Source organism: Astyanax mexicanus, chromosome 9 (genome assembly GCF_023375975.1).
Source record: "Astyanax mexicanus isolate ESR-SI-001 chromosome 9, AstMex3_surface, whole genome shotgun sequence".
NCBI lineage: Eukaryota > Metazoa > Chordata > Actinopteri > Characiformes > Acestrorhamphidae > Astyanax > Astyanax mexicanus.
Genome location: NC_064416.1, coordinates 29816799 through 29836941, shown reverse-complemented (window position 1 = coordinate 29836941; position 20143 = coordinate 29816799). Strand labels below are relative to the sequence as shown.

Below are 20143 nucleotides of genomic sequence, written 5' to 3'. Positions count from 1 at the left end.
TAAGAATTTATGTTTCCTTTGACAGGGCCGATCTGATGTGAAATATCAGCATCAAAAACACTGTATTAAATTTGTTTGTTGCAGTATTGCAGTGACTTGCAAACTTGTAACAGAAATCTAATGTGAGCAGGATTCCACATTTTTTGGCCAAGTAACTTTGACATCCGATGTTTGTCGATATGTCTGCTGGGACGATAAAATATAATTTTACATAAATGGTAGAATCTAATACCCAACTAGCCGGTGAAATCTAGCACTCAGAATCTGTTGAATAAGTTTTTTTTTCATTACTGTAGGTGAGGAATATAAAAACAGAAATCCTGTTTCCCACGGGCATCCTTAATTCGGGTAAACTGGATTGTGTTTCATTTTCACCCTTGGTGAGATTTATTTAGAAAGCACATACAATTAAATGTACTTTTTTTTTTTTAAACCCACACCACATTTTGAGCTGGTTTGAAATGAGATTATAATCATATTTGTAGCCGTCTGGATGTCTTTTGAGTCAATCACACCACGACAAACAACCACCTCATCCAATCTAAAGTGAGGAAAGTGCAAGAACCCAAAAACAGCACCAAAGGTTAGTTCTAAACACAAATCAAACCTGATCTGACAAATTAATGTGGTTTACCTGTAGTCTATCCAAAAATAAGCCTTTTTTTTCTTCTCTTCCCTTCCCTCAGAGAGCTGTGTATATATGTATTATCTGATGTTTTCAAATCAGATTTGAGTCATTACTTGAGATGTTTACACAGCAGGTAGAAGTGGCACAAATCTGATCAAATCACTTGTAAATAAGAGTGCAGACCATAATTTTAACAGAAAGAAATCCGGTGTAACTATAGTCTGAACACAGCCTCAGAACTGTCTGAATCTTTAGGAGCACGTGTATAGTAAAACAGGAAATCCCATTCACCCACAGGATGAAGTGCAACCAGATCTTCTCCAAACTTGCTACAAACACTCACATAGCAGGCATTAATTAGCACACAAACATCAGAAAATCACAAAACAGTGGAATTTCAGTGAGCTTTATTTCAAACAAAATCTCTAATTTTTTTGAGAACCACATTTTTATTTTACTAATAAAGCTTCACTGCCAAAATGTGCCAATTCAAAAAGAACCAAAAAAAAAAAGCCAAACAGTCAAATTCTTGCATCGTGAACAGAATATTGACATTCATCTCAATGAAAAACAAAAAGAAAACATCAGGGCACAGGTTTTACAACTGATTTTCCTTCCCCAGTTACTCCGAATTTGTGGCTTTTAAAGGTTTCATTTTTTTTTTCTTTTAAACTTACTTTTCTTGGTTTCCCCAAAGTGTGAACCCACCCAAACTCAGCCCTCCCCAGCTGATGCATCTTATCCACATTCTTACTTTCCAAACACTGGCATCTATACCATCCAGGCTGGCTTTAGACCTGCTGTAGAGCAGACAGGGGTGATCACGGGCATCTCCTGAGCTGTAAGGCTGAAGAACAAACAAACAGCACCATCAACTTCATAACAGTAGCCCCTCCCTGCTCTACAGCGAAGACGTGGAAAGATGCATCAGAGCAGCAGATCAGCACCCACCCACAAAACCCACCCACCCACCCACAACAGAAAAACAAAAATAATAAATAACCCCTGAAGACTGAGATTGAGATCTTTTCACAAGAGTGACTTTTTTAAAATCCATTTTTTAACAATCCAATTGAATATGGCGAGACAGTCTCAAGCTCAATCTTCAAAAAACAAAAAAATAAGCCTTAAATCTTCATTAGTTCACAGCCTTTACTTTCAGTATACACTTGGTCTTAATGGCATATGGTGATAGTGCACGCCAATGTGTATGAAAAAGAAAAGGCCATGTTCTCAATAAAAGTAGGAAAAAATAATTAAAGAAAAATAACAAAAAAAAAAGGCAAGCTGCCAAATGCCTTGTTTAACACACATCCTCTCTCCTAGAGTCACATAAACCCCCTCAGTATTTATGTTTTTAATAAAGAGTAAAATAAACAACCCCACCCATTCCTCCACCCAAGAAATAGGTAAAAGGAGTAAAAAACGTCAATCTAATTAATAAAAGGAGGTCTATGTGCACAATATTTGGGCCACTGTAGGAGAAAGGATGAATGTCTAAGTTCAAACCTACTCTACCATCTGGTGCTGCAACTTAAATACAATCACCACCTTTAAAATAAAACACCAAGACTTTAAGACTTTCTTGTTTTGTCCTCACTTCAATTTATCCAATGAATCATCACTATCATTTTAGATGGGAAACCCCTTTCAAGTCACAAGTTGCACAGGTGCAACACCAATAGGTAGAGCAGGCAGAACCACAAATATATGTATATGTATGTCTCGCCTAAAGTGACAAAATTATCAGGGGGCTCCTAAGACAATGCTGTGTCATGAATACGTTGAGCACATTAACTGTGCTGTACAAATAATGGCACAAACAAAGGCAATGGAGTGAACAAATACAATCGAATAAATAATACCACCATATAATATAAATATCCCACCCCTCCCACAAAAAAAAAATCCCAAATTTCCCTCCCTCCCTCCCTCAAATGTCCTTCAATGCTTTTAGTGTTAAAGCAGAGTGATCCCAACTTCTGCAAACCTTTTTTTTTTTACCCAAACACCCTCCCTCCCAAAAAAAAAAAAAAAGAAAAAGAAATTTGGTTATCAGCACCCATTACGTCCTCCCATATTCACAACCACCCCACCCCTCCCCTCCCAATAAAGAATACTTCAGCCCCTAGAGGGCAAGTGCAGTGCAATTAAGTCTTCTTACCCAGTCCCAGAACTAAAAAGTCCACACTGCTAAAGGCTTCGATTTACGTTTTGTTTTTTGTGTTTTTTAAAGATCTCTGCAGCATTTAGTGAAAACTGGGTTTTTACACTGTAAAATCTCTTCCTCCACTGTTGTCGCTACATTTATTTATTCATCATTAACTTTTGTTTTGAGAGATTTGCATTCTTTGCTTTCTTTTCTGAACACCAAAATAAATCTACGTCAATTTTTCCAACCAAAATAATAATTATCCCCACCCCGTTCTCCTAACTTCACCCCCAGCCGGCAGAATCATGTACCAGTGCCATTGGCAGTGAACATCGATCAAACGAACAATCCATCAATCAGTGTAACAGTTACTTACATATACCATTCGAATGGAGGTGAAGTTTGTTTTGACCCCCACCTGACCTACCCCAAAAAAAAACAAAAAAAGCCAATATTTCAGCTGCACTGCAGCAAGAAGCATTTTTCTACTACATGATGTTCAAAAGTGCCCACCTCTTATATACGATTCGAGTCAGTCATCCTGACCAGGAACCCAGACGAGCTCCTCGTACGTCAGCGAAACAAGCTGGATCAAAGGCTGGAGAGATTTCTTTTTTTGTTTAAATCTTCAGTTTAACGAAATCTCGCACAAAATCTCAAAGTCTAGTTGAGCTACTGACATCCAGCATCCAGATGTGGTCAAGCATCAACACTGGTTAGTAATTTGGGATCGCAATTATTATTATTCAAGGGCAAATAACTAATCCAAACACCTTTTTGGACTTTGACTTGAAACGGACTGTAAAAAAAAAAAAAAAAAAAAGATTCTGTGCATAATGGTCATTATTCGGGTGTATTTACAACTAAAACTCCATGCCAATACTTTATGCAAAAAATCCAAAAATAAATACATTTGAACTTACTATTTTTTTGTTAATTTAAAAAAAAAAAAAAAAAAAAAAAAAAGTTGCCAGGTTTAAACTTGGTCTTCATACGCAGATCACATTTATATTTGCTCAAAAAAAGCAGGGGCTAGGGTTTAAACAAAAATTCTATAAAATATATTTCATTAAATAATCCAAACACTTTCCAGTGCTGACAGAATCCCACATCTCAGATGTTTCTCACAACCATCCAGCCTTTTTTTGAGCTTGTTTTAAAACGACTCGTTAAAAATAAAAAAATCAAGTATTTACAAAGTTTACAATGTGCCAAAACTGCATCCAGTGGCACATCTAGGACAACAAGGGGTCGCCACCAAACGACCGACAGGAAAAAGAAACTGCACAACTTCAGAACATGAAGAGAAGGGGGAGGGCAAACAGGGAAAAGAAGGGGGGAAAAAAGAAAAAAAAAATCCAATATTTCCACATTCGTCTGGTGGGGGAATGATCATGGCCAGAGATAAAGGCTGGCGTGAGTCTCTGATCCAGTTTCTCGTAGTGTGTGCACGCCGAAGATAAAGGGAGACAGTCTGGGAAGTCTGTAGAAGCATAGGTTCTGTTATAACGAAATTAAACGCCACTCAGGACATTTTTCGGGACTTTACGAAAAGATCAGAAAAGCATCATTAAGTCCCGCCTTCATCACTTAGAACAGTCAGTCAATCAACTTCCACTTCTTCCAGAGGAAAAGTTGCTTCGTCCACATGTATCGGAGCCAGCACCAGCTCACCAACCTAAAACGCCAACCTCCGACCCGTCCACTCGCCCAGAACAGAAAGCAAGAGGAAAGGGGAATAGAAAAAAGAAACGCTTCTAAACATTGCAGGGGATGAGAGTAATGAATCCTCACAAATAATAATAATAATAAAAAATAATAATAACAATGGTGATTACCAAACCTTGGCAAGTGCATGACGGGTGTGGGGCAAGATCCAGAAAAAACATTATTACTTCTGAACAAGTTTGACTGCTTGTTAAGGCACTTGATACAAATTAACTACAGAAATGAAAAGAAGCGCAGTGCGTGCTGCAGAGTGGGATGGGCAGAGCTGGGCATGGAGGTGGGTGGGTAATGAACAGGTCGGCAGCAGAGTGGTCACATGCTTCTTCAGGTGACGAACCAGTAAAGCAGCTTCTATTGTCCCTTTCTACCCTTCTCTTCTCAAGTGCTTAAAAATCTTCAGAACAGGAAGTGGTCAGCAGTCCTTTTAAGTAGGCCATGATTTCCCCCCATTATTGGCCTGTTTCAATCAAAACTCCTTTTTGGTGGCACAAAGGGAGAAAAAAAAAGAAGGAAGGAGAAAGACAGACTGAAGGTAAAAGGGAAAAAATAGGACAATTTAAGAAGAGGAACATAAAGTAAAAAGTAAAAGGACAACACAAGAGAAAAGGGAAAAGAAAAAAAAAAGGAAGGAAAAAAGTCGTCCCCTAGACACGGCAAGGAAGCAGACGGGATGGACATCAGGGGACGTAGCGACTGGTGTTCTGCAAGAGAACAAGAGACAGTAGAATGAGTTCTCATTTGGAATGAATATTTGTCTAACTAATAAAAAAAGCCTGTGTACAGAAATTTTATGCAGTGCTGACTTCCATTAAAAAGGTACCCGTAGGTTTCATATTAAGACCAACACCTCGAATACCCTGAGGCATTTCTACATTTCTCTCTATTATCTTGCAAGTCTTGTCCTTTTTAGGTTAGAACATAATGTGTATTTAAAAGGTCACGACTGTTACAATTCAAATACTGAGGATTTTGGAAAGCAGATTTTGCTGTCTATTTAAAATCACACATCGTCGCTGTCCTATAAAAAAAAAACACTTCTCCATTTTTGTTGATTTTTAGTTTACTACATAATTTGAACAGACAAACGGTCCCTTACACTGTGCCAAAATTTATTGATGAACGGAAAAATAAAAACTCTTCACAATGACCTGAAAAACTCTCTCGTTTTTTCTCTCTCCTGTAAAGTTGCTGTTTTAGAGACAAGTGTTTTTCATTGGACAGTGACGATATGCTCTGCACACTTATTTACACTCATCACTAAATCAAGTAGGTTAGAATTATTTTAAATCCTGCCACGCCAGTCCTTTCCACTAGCTGTCAGTAATCTCCCCAGTTTCTGCTTAAAACATTTCTAATTGGATATCAGCTTAGATAAAATTCTACAACAAAAGACTTCCAGATGCCAGAACATAGCACTGTGAGAAAAATTAAAAATGAGACAGACAAGTGTGCTATGCTCACCTCTTCTCCTCACAGTTTGACCTCCTCACTGCTCTCGCTGTGATACTCTGCCACATACAAGCTCTTATCAATGCTGCTAGGAATGGGCTTGATCTCAGTGCCCAGCTGCTCCTCAATGCCCTTCAGGTTAAAGCGGTCATCGTAGGTGATCAGATTGATGGCAAGACCCAAGTGTCCAAAACGACCTGGGGGGACAAAATGAATCAGGTGAAGCTGAATCTGTATTAAAAAAGACATACAGCCAAGTAAAAAGGTCTAGAAACTGAACCTAAGGGCACACACTCCTTAAAAGAGGCATTTGTCACTTACCAGATCTGCCAATACGGTGGAGGTATGTCTCCCCGAGCTTGGGGAAATCAAAGTTGATCACCACATTCACAGCTTGGATGTCAATTCCTCTTGTGAAAAGATCTAAAGAAGGAAATAAAAAAGGTATAACATTTAGCTTTTTATTATAAATAAAAAGTCCCACTGAAGGTACTTTAATGAACAGTTAACATACCGGTGCAGACGAGATTTCGGCACAAGCCGTTTCTGAAGTCATGGAAAACACGGTTCCTGTGTTCCTACAGGACAATAAACATGAGCAGAAAATAAATCTATCCATTTAAATTAAATACAGAACTGCAACACTACTCTACAATTCTAGTTACCAAAATATAGTTTTATACCTCACTGGAAACCAGAGATGAAACCAACTAACATACTTTACAGCAATACGTTATTACTCATTAATGCACCAAATTTTATTAACTAAGCAGTACTTGGTGTTAAATTCAAGCAATTAAAAGTTATACATTACATAAAATAACACTTAGTAAAAGTTTTCATATTTATATCATCACATTTTTTGATAAAAAAAAAATGATTTACAAACAAAAAAATATGAAGCAGTAACATACTTTTTTGCTTTTGGATTAAACAGTCCAACAACTTTTATATCAGTGTTTCTCAAACCTAGTCCGGTCAGGCTTGGGTAGAGAATTGACAATACTTGGCAACACCCAACTTTTCAAGTAGAAAATATGACTTGGAGTGTTTCAGTTAAAGGTCTCATTACAGGGTTTTTTTTTTTTTTTTTAGCTCTTACTCATTCACAACACGCAAACATATCGTCTCAGATTGACTAACAGCACTGTGACACTCCCTCCACAGCTCTGCAGTGGGCGGTCTTAGGCCAAGTTGGGTGAGGCCATGAATCCTAAACTACAGGTTAACATCAGTCCAAGGGCTGCTCCTGATTCACTTGTTTTCTGTCCGTTTTCTGTTGTTGATTAATGCAGGGAACGGGGGCAGAAGGACAGTTTTACATGCAGCATGCATATACAACTTGCAACCTACTGTAATAAAAAAAAGTGCCAGTACTAATTGTTTTTTTTTGTGTAACGACAGCTTTAAAATGTAATGTTTGAAAGTAGGAGTACTTGAAACGCAGACATCAGTGTTACAATGGGATGCAACCTTATTTAGCAGATTTAATCTGTGTTTGGAGACCAATTCGAAAGCCCATGTGCCCACCTGTCTCATCTTGGCATGAATGTAGAAACAGGAATATCCAAGCTGGGAAATCTTTTTAGCCAGGAGCTCCACCCGTTGGGACGAATTGCAGAAGATTATAGACTGGTTGATCTGGAGCTAAAAAGATAATATATATTTCCATTAATAAACTAAGTAAGATTATTTTAGCTACAGTAAGCTAAACATTTACACAAGTAAAGCCTGAACAGCAGAAGGCCTGCTTACCCTAGAGAACAGAGTATTAAGGCAATGGACTTTCTGCCTTTCAGTAACGTAGGCGTAATACTGGGTCACACCCTTCAGGGTCAGCTCCTCCATAAGGTTTATCTCATAAGGCTTCTGCAGGTGGGAATTCTGGACAGGACAGAGAACAAACATTAGATCACAGTAGAAACACACTTGTTGAAAATTAAGTCTTATACATAGCACTACAATTTAAGCAGCACTAGGTAGGATTTCCTTGATTTTTGATCTTTTTAAAGAAGTAAAATTACAGCTTGAAACTCACTGCAGCGCAGCATTGAGGTGTAATAGGAGGAATAGCGGTGCTCTCGTGTCTGTGCCAGAGCTCCTCTGAGCTCAAACCAGACTAAGTTTTCCGAGGCAGCCGCAACCAACGCTCGCGAGAAATGCGACCTGCTTTCCAACAGTTCTACAAGGACTACTGGTTCATTCTTTACAAACTAACATACAGACACTCTGGCAGAAGCTGGAAAGAGACCAAATATATGTCTGTGAAAGCCAGAAAACAGGAAAGAGAAACCAATCCACCTGAAACATTTATTACACTCTACAACTGTAGGGGGAGCCTGCGAGCACAATCTCAATCCTACCTAGTGGAGCTTATAAAAAACGCTTACCATGAACTTCTGTACACTAAGAGGGAAGGTTGCAGAGTACAGCAAAATTTGCCTTTGTTTGGCCAGGAAGCTCAAAATCTCCTCCATCATCTGCACAAAGTCTTGGGACAGGAGCTTATCTGCCTACTCAACCAAAAACACAGACACAGGACAGACATATGCAAAACATTAAAAAGGAACACAAGCACTTTAGAAGGTAAATGTAAATACATCCAGCCTTTACACACAAACAAACTTTATTCCTGGACTCACCTCATCCAGTACGATCATCTGCACCTGGCCAACTTTCGCCACTCCTTTCTTGATGAGATCCAAAATTCTTCCAGGAGTGGCAATAACGACGTGCACTGCGAGTCAAGTCAGATTAGGTCATGGTAGATTCTCTTTATTCCCCCACATAGCCTGCACTTACATGGCTCTTAACCTGGGCCAGAGCATGCTTACATAAACACAATTTCCATTTATAATGATTGCATCATTCGCCAGATTTGGTCTACCAATACAAAACGAGCTACAGAATGAAATCAGTCAACCTAAAAAAACAAATAATAAAATAAATATTTTTTATATCATATACATCATACTATATTACATTAGGCCCTCACTATGTATGCTCTGCAACAACTGAAAATCAGATGTATTCTAAAGAATGGTAAGATTGATAATTAAAGAAGAAATACTCCTTAAATTATTAATTACTCACTTTTTTTTCTCTCAGAATGCATGTTTAGCCCAATTCAAAGGCTCTTATAGAGATGATAAAAATAAAAAAAACAAACCTGTCTCATCAAGCCTCATGATGTCGTCACGGAGGTTGGTTCCACCGGTGGTTGCCATGACCTTAACCCCACCCATGTGTTTGCTGACCTGTATACAGATTTGGCTCACCTGCAGAGCCAGTTCTCTGGTGGGCACAATGACCAATGCTGCAATGACATGAAGAGATAATAGCGGTCATTTAACATTCAAATTAATAAACATGAGCACAGAGCAAAAAAATTAAAGATGGGCTATTCCACTATCCCCCTTTCCAATTTAGTTCAAAAACATCCTCTGACATAAATCAAGAAAATTAAAAAGGACTCCTCACCTTGTATGCAGTCTTTCTTCAGGTCAATACGTTCAAGTAAGGGAATGAGGTAGGCTCCACTCTTTCCTGTGCCGTTCTTGGCTCTAGCCAGAATGTCCCTCCCAGACAAAGCAATGGGAATGCTCTCCTCCTGCAGGGAGAAATCCAAAGAGCAGTTAGGAGCAGATGGTCCGGATGAGATGCACAAACGCCTCCAGATAAAAAAAACACACGGGATGTAAACTGAGCAGTTACTAACAAGCACCCAAGGAAGCACATGCAGCTGCAGCCTACAGATTAAAGATGCACTTGTGGAGATTCTGCTTTATTTGGTCAGTAAGGGATTTATATGGATAAAGTAAAGCTGAAATTACATTCTAAATAAATTTGCAACTTTCTCCAAAAATTGTGTTATGTATTTGCCTAAGAAAAAAATATACTGAAGATAGTTATAAAAAAACATTTGGAATTATGCATCACCACAATTACTGGCACAGATTACATTTTGCAGGTTCAGAGGAGCCTAGTGAAGTCAAGTTGTAAACATATTCCATTGTTTTTTTTTTCTTCTCCATACTGACCTGGATAGGTGACGGCTTCTCCCAGCCCATCTCAAAAATGCCCATTAGCAGCTCCCGTTTCAGGCAGTAATCTTCAAATTCATTCCCCTTTGTTGCGGTGACATCCTGCACATTTCACAACAAATAAGAAAACACTTTAATTACATTTCATAGAATAAACAGATTATTCACAAACTAAGGATGCACCAAAATGTATTCTTTGGCCGAAATCAAACAAAATCAAACACTTAGATGAAGTTTTCACCACTGAAAAAATAGCATACCCTATTTATCATTTTCTAGGTATGCAACAATGTAATTTTGGCATCAGCCCAGCCTCAGATAAACACATACATTTATAACAGAGAAATAATATATCAGAAAAATAATCCTGATATCATTAAAAAGCAAGATGAAAATACTAGAAATGCACAAAGAAAAAGCAATTACAAAGCTACAATTGGAAAATATTTATTGAACACTATATTTAATATTCTAACATTCTAAGCTCAGCAGTGTTATCTGAACCATAAATTTACAGCAGCAATGGCCCATAGCCGTTAAAATAATTTATTCACTGATCAGTATAAAATTCTGTCTCTGCTCTTATTTCAGCTAAATAACTTTCAATTTTTTTGTTTATCCCCAACAAACACATCAGAACCAATGTGTAAATCTGACTAACTCATGACCACACTTACAGAAGTTTTCATTCGCATATCCTTAGGAGGAAGCTTTAGGTTCTTCTTCCAGTCATCTCCAGGTCTAATAAAACACACACAGTTCTTGTAAAACAACCTTGCAACAAAAAAAGTTGGAGGTGCTACAGTAATATTATATTTGCAAAAAGAAAACTGAAAGCAACCCTCCAATCACACCATATTATTTGTCAATATGGTTCAGTTCACTTAAAGATCTTGACATCCAGGTACTTACTTGATGACTGTGTTGACTGTGGGCACAGGCTGGGAGTTGCCATTGTTGATTGTGCTGGAAGCTTTAATCTGGGTGGGCTGTGTTGTCTGAGGTCCCCCTCCTCCCCCACCAGGTCCTCCTGTCGGCTTCACCGAGCCCCTCATTTGGCCATTCTGATTGGACAGTCCCAGAATCACTGGGTTCTCCGTTCTGGCTGTACTCATGTCTCTAATTCTTTTGACCAGGGAAAGGAAAAAAGTGGGAGAAACACTCCTTCTCCCAACAAACTCGCAGGAAATTAAGACGTCCTTAACAGTTTTTTAGTTTATGTTTAGTTTTTTTTTTGTTTTATGAAGTCCAAAGCACAAAGTCCAAGCAATTTTCACAACTCGCTGTTCCTCAAGGTCAGTCTTTTGTGGAACATCTCAACACAAAATGTCTTGTTGCTCAAGCAGTTAGTCACAGATTCTGCAAGTGGGAAATTCACCTTCAAAAGGAGGTTCCCGCCTTCACAAAACAAGATTTCCCAAACCGGAGAGAGGCTAAGCAGCCAGATGGTTAGTCATTTTAGTCCTGATCTCTGCGACCACTCGTGTCTCTCTCCTAATTCTCAATGCTGATGATCCGAAGAGCTTTCAACCTGGATCAGAAAATAAAAAATATATATATATATATATATATATATATGTTTCACATGTTTTCTGAATGTTAATTTCCAACAAAAATAAATAAATAAACGTTCTGCTCATATCAAAGTTATATTAATGTCTAATGCATACTTTCCGCTATCCACAGATGTATCTACCATCTACAGATGCCACAGACTATTCATTTAAATGTTAACCCCCACCACCACCACTCAGCAAAGTTGTACTCTGTTAGACCCCACTAATTAACACATATATATATATATATATATATATATATATATATATATATATATATATATATATATATATATAATATATAATATATATAATATATAATATATATATATATATATATATATATATATATATATAACATAAACATGTGTTTTTATACTAAGGATATGCAGATGCATAGGAAGGTGCAGATGCTCTGCATTTTTAACCCCTCGCAATGCTCACAATATGCCCAGAAAACCAACAACATGCGTATCTATCACAATATGAGTAAACCGTCATATTACCCATCTTTAACTCAAACTATGAGGTGGAAAAACAACTTACAAACAGCAGGCGGAGAGAACATTAGCTAGCTAACCAATGTAGCACAAGGAAAGTGTGTCTAAGATGCTAAAAGCACTAAAATTACTTTATCTACTAGCAAAAAATGATAGTTATGATAGCTTTATCTAACACTAATAGTATATTATGATACTGTAATAATAATAATAATAATAATAACAACAACAATTGGGGTGGGCGATATGACCCTAAAATTATATTAAGGTATTATTTCAGGACAGTTTTATTCTTGCTGATATGACAAAACACTGAATTTTCCCAACATACCATTACAAAAAGAAAGAAAGAAAAGAAAGGCGAAGTAAGTATTAGTATTATTTACTTGTTACACGAATATAACATAATAAAAGTCATAATCATACATAACAAATAATATCTAAAACTTTAAGGTTAACATTTCTTAAACAGTAATTTAAACAAGATCCTGATTTTGTGTGAAATAAGAATAGCGCCACAAAATATAAATACAACAATCTACCAAAAAACCCAAGTACAAAATGTTGAATGCATGAATATAAACTACAAACAACTGAAACTATAGATAAAGTATGTTTTATTTCAATAATATTGCGATATCACAACATTGAGTATTTTTTTTAATTGTGTAAACGTTTGTAGAAATTATTGTGCACAATACAATATGGCACACCCCTATAATTGCAAGATGCTTGCCAATACATATTCCTACCCATACTGCTGCCTGCACACCAACAGGAGTCGGATATCGGCACACCACCACCGCTTATTGCTGCTCTTTTAATATTTAATATATTTAATATATAATGAAAACCATTGAACTGTCCAATATGGTTTAGTGTTGTGGTTTTCCTCAACCCCAGTCCGGGGTCTCCCCAGCACATTTTAGAGGAGTGCCTGCATTTTGGGAGGATTACCTGTGTTTTCGAGGACTTCCCTAAATATATACGTTTAGGATAAAATGGAAAGGTGCAACGTTAAATTAATAACCTAAGATTCTGTTTGCCACACTATGACATAGGGTTAAAAATACGCAGAGACTCTAAATAAGAAATCCAAGATGCTCTGTATTTTTAAGGCACTGACAATACTTAATACGCTCAGAAATTCGCATTTATCGCAATGCGAGTAAACAGTCATATCACCCATCTGTAGATCAGATCATGAGGCGGAAAAACACAGCTGGCATCGAACCAGACAGTCCTCACAAACAGCAGGCCCGAGGTAACGTTCGCTAACAGCTAGCTAGCACACGGAAATAGTGTCTACAACAGATTAAAACCCGATGAAAGTAACGTTTATTAGCTTCCAGTACAAAACAGCGTCCCCAGTGAGCGGCTAAACACAGTAGCTAACTTAGCTTAACCCACTACCCAGGTAGTTAAGGTAACGTTAGCTAGTTACCACACAGCGATAGCTTGCTAGTTTTGAACCAGCTAATGCTAGCTAGCGTTATGTGTAAATGGCTAGCTAATACTACACACAAACCTAACTACCTAGATAACGTAACATAGCCATCTCAGCTAAATTACGCATACCTCACTGAAGAATGGTATTTAGGCTTTTTTTCGTTTTTAAATGTTAACCTGCTTATTTTATACACAATTTCGCACTGTCACGCTGTCAGCAGCAGCAGCCACAATAGCAAACGCTAGCGAGGATAACGTAGCTAACTTACCGCTAACTAGCAGTTAGCAAGCTAGCGCTATCTAGCGTAGCTTAGCTTAGCTTGTTTTGTGGACGATTTAGCTAACTTAACTATAAATAGCGAACGGCTATGTAACATTATCATAGTAGCACATTATTACACTTTAAACTCGCCCAAATGGCATTTTTACTCGAATAAATTGTTAAAATCGATTAAAATCGCTTTAAAATAGCTCGCTGGTTACCGAAACGCAAAAACACTAGAGCTAGCTCACAGCTATAGCTAGCTTTCCGTCAAAATTGTAAACTGGCAAATCCAAGTCCAGCAAGTTGTAAGAATCCACTCCGTGTTTTGGCTCCGGCTGCCTCGTCAGCGCTGACCGGTTTCTCTACGGTAGCGCTGTTCGGGCAGTTCTAGCATAAAACATGGGGTGGATTATTACTAGCTGTACATGGATTCCGCAACTCTGCGCCTGCAGGCCTCAAGAACCGAAACAGGCCAGATTTGACGGTCAAAAACGGTGAGACAAGCCCTAAAACAGTGTCTCGTTATAAACAACGAATCAGGATTTTTGTACATATTTTACTAGTTAAGATAGGATAAAGGTAAGCTAGCTATTTAGCTACGTGGACGAGCCAGCCAGCGTCACTAAACTCTAAAGACGAACAGACCAGTTTACGGGTTAAATATGAAGGTCCTCTCAGCACCACCCTGATCAGCACTAAGAGCAGCCCGATACTAAACGGGCTGGCGTGAACAGACTCACCGAATCCGGCTGAAATCCGAATTATTCCCGGGTATGTGTGGGTAGAGTATGGTGGTATATAGGGGGTATAAACCGAACGGATAAGATGGCTCCCAGTCTTCTTTAAACCCTCCCCCCGCAGGTCACCTGACCCGGCGGAGCCGCGGCCTAATCACACTCCCCAGAGTGGAAATGAGGCACAAAGCTACGCGCGAGCTCCAGCCGGGCACGGTGCCACCCAACTGTGCCCCAACAGCCTGCCACACTGCCCAGCGAGCCGTTTCAACCTAAACTACACCCGCACTACAAATTCTAACTCGGGTTTTACCAGTAAAACTCAAATGACATATAATAATATATGTAATGTTTTTAATACTTTTAGACATCAGCACATTCCTAAAACAATCACATAATAACCTTTCCCCCTTTTTATGCAAGTTTTTAGGAAACAAAAAAATAAATATGACAGTTGTAATGGCTTCATTAGCGATAGTTTAAGTTAGTTCGAGATAGTTTAAGTTAGTTAAAGATAGTTCATATTGTAAACTGCTTACACTTCTGTTATTGCTACAATACTTGAACACTTGTAGGTTATTATTAGCTAACAAATAAAATCACTAGCAATACACGTAAATGCTAGCAATAAACGTAAAAGGTCTAGCATGATTCACAGTTCTAATGGGATAAAAACATTATTGATCTCATGAGTGTCTTATTTGCTTCATTCTCTTGGAGTAAGTAAATAAGTAAATAAACCTTCCGTTTTTTATGATAACATACCAAAACTATAAACTAAAGGATTTTTCCTAATGGTGTCCATTTCCACCTGACTAAATAACACTCGAACGCATGTCAAGTCATAATTACGACCTCCAAACTCGTAAGTAGGAAAATTGGTCTGTTATTTTTATAGGGCAGGGCAGCTTTAACCGACACATCCAATTTCATCACTGGCTCCAATAAGCTCTTAGAAATGTCATTAGTCTAGAGGTTCACATATAACATTATTTTCTATGTTATGTCTTATTATCTTATTTTATCTATATTATATTAAAGTCTGGAGGTCTTTCTGTGTTTTTCCTTTTTATTCAGAGCGTTTGCACAGCGTTGTGTTTTAATGGGGCTTTTCACTGTTAAAAGCCGCCAACTACAGGTGGCCGCATGTAACTGCAGCCAAATAAAGCCTCGTGCTCAAATTAACAACTGAAAACATTATATAATTCAGTAACTATATGTATGTAAAATAAATATTAACCTTAACTTATGAACTATAAATAGATGTTGTTCAGCCTGGTTAGCTTCCGTCAGGCAGGACTGCATTACTTTTCTTCAACGCAGCAGGCTATGAGTTCACACGAGTTAATGATCTATATTTACACAGTGTTGTGTGAGAAAATGAAGATGTAAAGGGTGTGTAACCGGTATTAAAATTTACAAGCTTTTATTTTTAAATAAAATAACATTTTATAATAATTCTAAAATAATAATAATAATAATAATAATAATAAGATGAAGAAGAAGAAGAAATCAATTATTATTGTTGATTTTATTAATTTGTCTTTAATAAAAGACTGAATTGTACTAAATTATGTGTACACACATATGTATTATTATTATTATATATAAAACATAAATATGATAAATTAAAATATAGATATGTTATATTTTATTACATTCATCAAATTATATTACATCCAAATAAAGAAATGTATAGTATGATTAATATTATTATAATTGCTATTATTATTATTATTATTATTACTATTATTATTATTATTAACATTATCATTATATATATTATATGAAAAAATATTATATGAAATAAATATGAACAATCTAAATAATACTATATTTTATTAAATGTATTATCATCTTATTGAATAATATTACTATTTTTTATATTATATATTTTTTAATTTGCCTATTTTTTTATTATTGTTATATAATATTAATATTAATAATAATAGTAATGATGATTATGACAATAATAAAAATAACAAAAATATATAATTTATAAATATCATCTAAAATATTATTTCACATAATTATTAATAATGTATAATAACATGTATTTTCATCTCATTTATCAATTTTGCTTTATCATTTTATATAATCTGTATGTTAACTAGTTAGCTATAGCATTAAGTACCTAACGCTAGGTAAAAAAAAAAAAAACTAACCTAAATACTGAAATTAGGGAGAAGAACAAAGTCAAAACAAGCCATTGCTTTATTTTAGACATGTCATTTTTAACAGTAAAATCCGAATGTCAGGAAGATCTGACTGTGAGATCAGTGACTAAAGAAGGAATAAAACAGGAGTAAATATTGACAGAGAGTTCAACCGATGGAGAAGACTTTAAACTCAGAAACGCCACAAAACAGATGCTGAGATGCTACTTTCTCCTGAACAGGTAAGCTAAGCTGCTTTAGCCAGGTTCATTTATAAACTTGAGTGTTTGTGTGCAGCAGGGATAACACTGCAGAGGGTAGTTTAGTATCGGGTTGTATGTGCTTTGGGCAGCTGTGTTAAATTCTAGAAATTGGGTCTTAGCAAACTAAAAAAAACTGGTTTGTTGCATTACAGGTACTCAACATTTTCTAAACAGAGACATCAGTCCAATGAGAGGTGCTCTTTGAGCACATTTACCTCATTACCCCGCCACTGAACCCCTCTTTTAATGCTGTCAACCACTTTCTCCTTGTCAATTTTCCTTACATCTCAATAAACGCCATATTACTTCTGATTTGCCTGTTCAGACTGAGTTGCATTGCTGCAAATTGGATATGTATCATATCCGGTTCAATGTGTTTGTGTAGTTTACACTGGAACGCATATAATGGACACCTTTTTTGCAACATTATGGCTTACACTGAAAACATACATTTTAAAGATTAGATGCAATATAAGGAATTGAAATTAGCCTTTTTTATTTGTGCTATCACAGACAACTATTTACTTTGTCTTGTACCATTAAACACAATTTATTTCTATTTTGAGGGCACCTCTAGTGATGCATATCACATTGAATCAACTGGGGATCATTTACTGCAAGAAGGGACACCATAGCATGAACTCTTCGTCTTGTTTTTTGCACTCTAGAGGGCACTTTAATGACATTTGGCAACCACAAGGGCCTCAAGGAAGTGGATGAGCGTGCTGATGCAAAGTGGCCCAAATCTGAACAGAAAATATTAGATTTAATTTTACATTTCACATCGTCACACAAACAAAACTGTTTTGTTGCTTTACAGGCACTGTACATTTTCACATTGGCGTAGGAACCGGGGGGGATGGGTGGGACATGTCCCACCCAATATTAGAAACAGGTGGATTTGTCCCCCCCAAAAATCAAATAGTTTCGCTCAGCTCAGTCGTACTGTTAATGAAGAGACCGACCGCTAAGCGCTGGGAAACCAATCACGGTGCCGGTTCAGGGAGAAAGTCCCGCCTTTCAGGAGAAACAGCCAATCAGCTCGCTGGTCTTGCGAGAAGAGTTAGCGTGCTGGTGGAGGAGAAGCCCCTCCCCCTCGCTGTGAGATTTAGAAGCGGTGTCCAGCATCAGCTGGTGTTGAAGTAAATCTGGATATACGGCGATTTTTCTAAGAGGTAACGGAGTTTACCATGTGGCCTGTGTTGAGATTATTTCTGATAGCTGGTTAAAAAGACTCTCCAAATCAAAACACACAGATTAAACCCACCGTGTGATAATAAACTGCAGCTGTGTTAGTCAGTTAGTTTAACTTTGGAATTAGCTAGACAGGGAGATTAGCTAGACAGGGAGTCAAGGCTTAAAAAAAACATATATGTTATGTTCAGCTTGCCCTGATCAGCTAATCACTATTTCATTTTCAAATTGTGTTTATTAATTTAGGATTGCAGGACTTACTGTAAGCTATAGTAAACGAAAAAAATAGTTAGCTAGAAGCCAGATGTAGTGGATAGTCAGAATTTAGTACAGTACTTTATGTTGGTAGTTTAAAGCAGTTTATTAACCCTGATCTCTGCCCTAAAATTGCGTTAATAAACAGTCCTTTACTGAGTTTACCTGTTTAAATCCTTTTCATTATGTATGTCAGCAGTGTATTAGACACATCATACCTCCACTTACTTTATTAAGTGACTTTAAAGCAGAGAAGGCAGTGGGGATATGCAGTAGAATGTGTAAGAACAGGGTTGAGAAACACTGCTCTAACCTGACTTCTGTTCATTTGTAGTTCACAGTAAGACTAAATCCTGAGTAAATAGAGGCATTCCAGGTGAATCCAAATGTTTTTTTTCTTTAGTCTAATATTTATATTAACTTCTGTCAAAAATCTCTATGAAACGTAAAGTTACATTCTTTTTTCAAAAAAGGACACCATCATAAGAAGTGCTTTCAGTAGAAACAACTAAAAGCGCAGATGATAACTGATCAGTTTTTGTCATATATGTATATAATTCAGACATTTCACGCATATTTGTTTAAATGTAATTTGGAGTAACATGGCGGTTGTAAAGTCACCTTTACTTGGATGTAACTAATAATAAACAGAGTACAGAAAAAAGGGATTATTTGTGATTAAAAGTAATTCCTATGTTGTTCTAAGAAACTATATTTGGTGCATTAGCAAAAGTGTCCCCCCCCCCAATATCAAACCCGCTCCTACGCCCTTGCATTTTCAGAACAGAGACATCTAAAACTTTATGAGCTCTTTTACCTCACTACCCCACCACTGAACCCCTCTTTCATTGCTGTTGTTCATTTTTCTTCTCCTCAGCCTTATCACATATGACATATGATCCAAAAGATCAGATTTAGGCTACGGAATGCACTGAATACTGAGTAATGCACTGAGTGTGAACAGTAATTTAAACTGGACAAGACAAGTTCTAAACTATAGTCTTTTTAATGATCCAGAACAGTGGAACCTCATGGAACTGGGGGATTTTTTAAGCTTCTATAAGCCAAGATTTCTGTAGAATACAAACGTGACTGTATGACGGAAAATTGAAAGTATAAGATCTGGAGGGGAAAAACATCAGATTTGAAGCCGTGAGGAGCCGTGCTGGGCAGAGATGTTTCCACTGAATTTAGTTTCTACACCTACTCACTGTACCTTGCTTCAGCTGAGAACACAAACAGGTCTGAGGAAACATTGTGTGCCAAATTATTTTTTTTTTTGATGATGTCTTATAACCACAATAATCACAAAAAATAATTTAAAAATAAACGTATTACACTTATATAATAATAATACATAACCCCAACAGGAAAAAGTTGGTATTAATTAATTAATTGAGATTAATTTCTTCTTTTTTTTCTTAAATAATGGATATTGAAATGTAAATAAAAAAGGAGTGTATGATTGGCAAAATGGAATTAATCATGATGAAAATTTAAACGCTGGTATTTCCCTGTATCTTTGGCAGAGAGACAAAAATACGAGAGAGATTCAGAATAAATAAAAGGTACTGAACTGTTGTACTTTTGTATTTACATCACTAAAAAAACATGAATACATCATCACTCTCTGTAAACCTGGTAATGAAATTTGCACAAAAAATGTACATAATACATTGTTTCACAATTAATCATAACATGCCAATGTTGACAGCATTCATAAATGATAAATAAAAGAATGAGTGTATGATTGGTGAAATGGAATTGTATA

The 20143-nt window shown here is 36.8% G+C and overlaps 1 protein-coding gene across 1 annotated transcript; it reads right to left on the bottom strand.

The window, feature by feature from the left end:
- Nucleotides 1-1018: 1018 nt before the first annotated feature.
- ddx6 (DEAD (Asp-Glu-Ala-Asp) box helicase 6) lies at nucleotides 1019-14626 on the bottom strand. Its single transcript, XM_007259533.4, has 14 exons — nucleotides 14511-14626; nucleotides 10913-11531; nucleotides 10678-10741; nucleotides 9998-10102; nucleotides 9438-9567; nucleotides 9127-9273; nucleotides 8600-8694; nucleotides 8348-8470; nucleotides 7713-7841; nucleotides 7488-7604; nucleotides 6472-6535; nucleotides 6279-6380; nucleotides 5970-6154; nucleotides 1019-5209 (listed from the first exon to the last, which is right to left on the bottom strand). Exons 2-13 carry the CDS (start codon nucleotides 11113-11115, stop codon nucleotides 5979-5981), a joined length of 1455 nt encoding a protein of 484 aa, XP_007259595.2. The 5' UTR covers nucleotides 11116-11531; nucleotides 14511-14626; the 3' UTR covers nucleotides 1019-5209; nucleotides 5970-5978.
- Nucleotides 14627-20143: the final 5517 nt, after the last annotated feature.

Excerpts from the sequence above, each read along its gene's own strand:
- ddx6 (XM_007259533.4), bottom strand. The coding sequence starts at position 11,115 with ATGAGTACAGCCAGAACGGAGAACCCAGTGATTCTGGGACTGTCCAAT. Across the intron at positions 6,536-7,487 it reads TTCATGCCAAGATGAGACAG|GAACACAGGAACCGTGTTTT; the intron begins GTGGGCACATGG and ends ATTGTCCTGTAG. Across the intron at positions 6,155-6,278 it reads CCACCGTATTGGCAGATCTG|GTCGTTTTGGACACTTGGGT; the intron begins GTAAGTGACAAA and ends TTGTCCCCCCAG.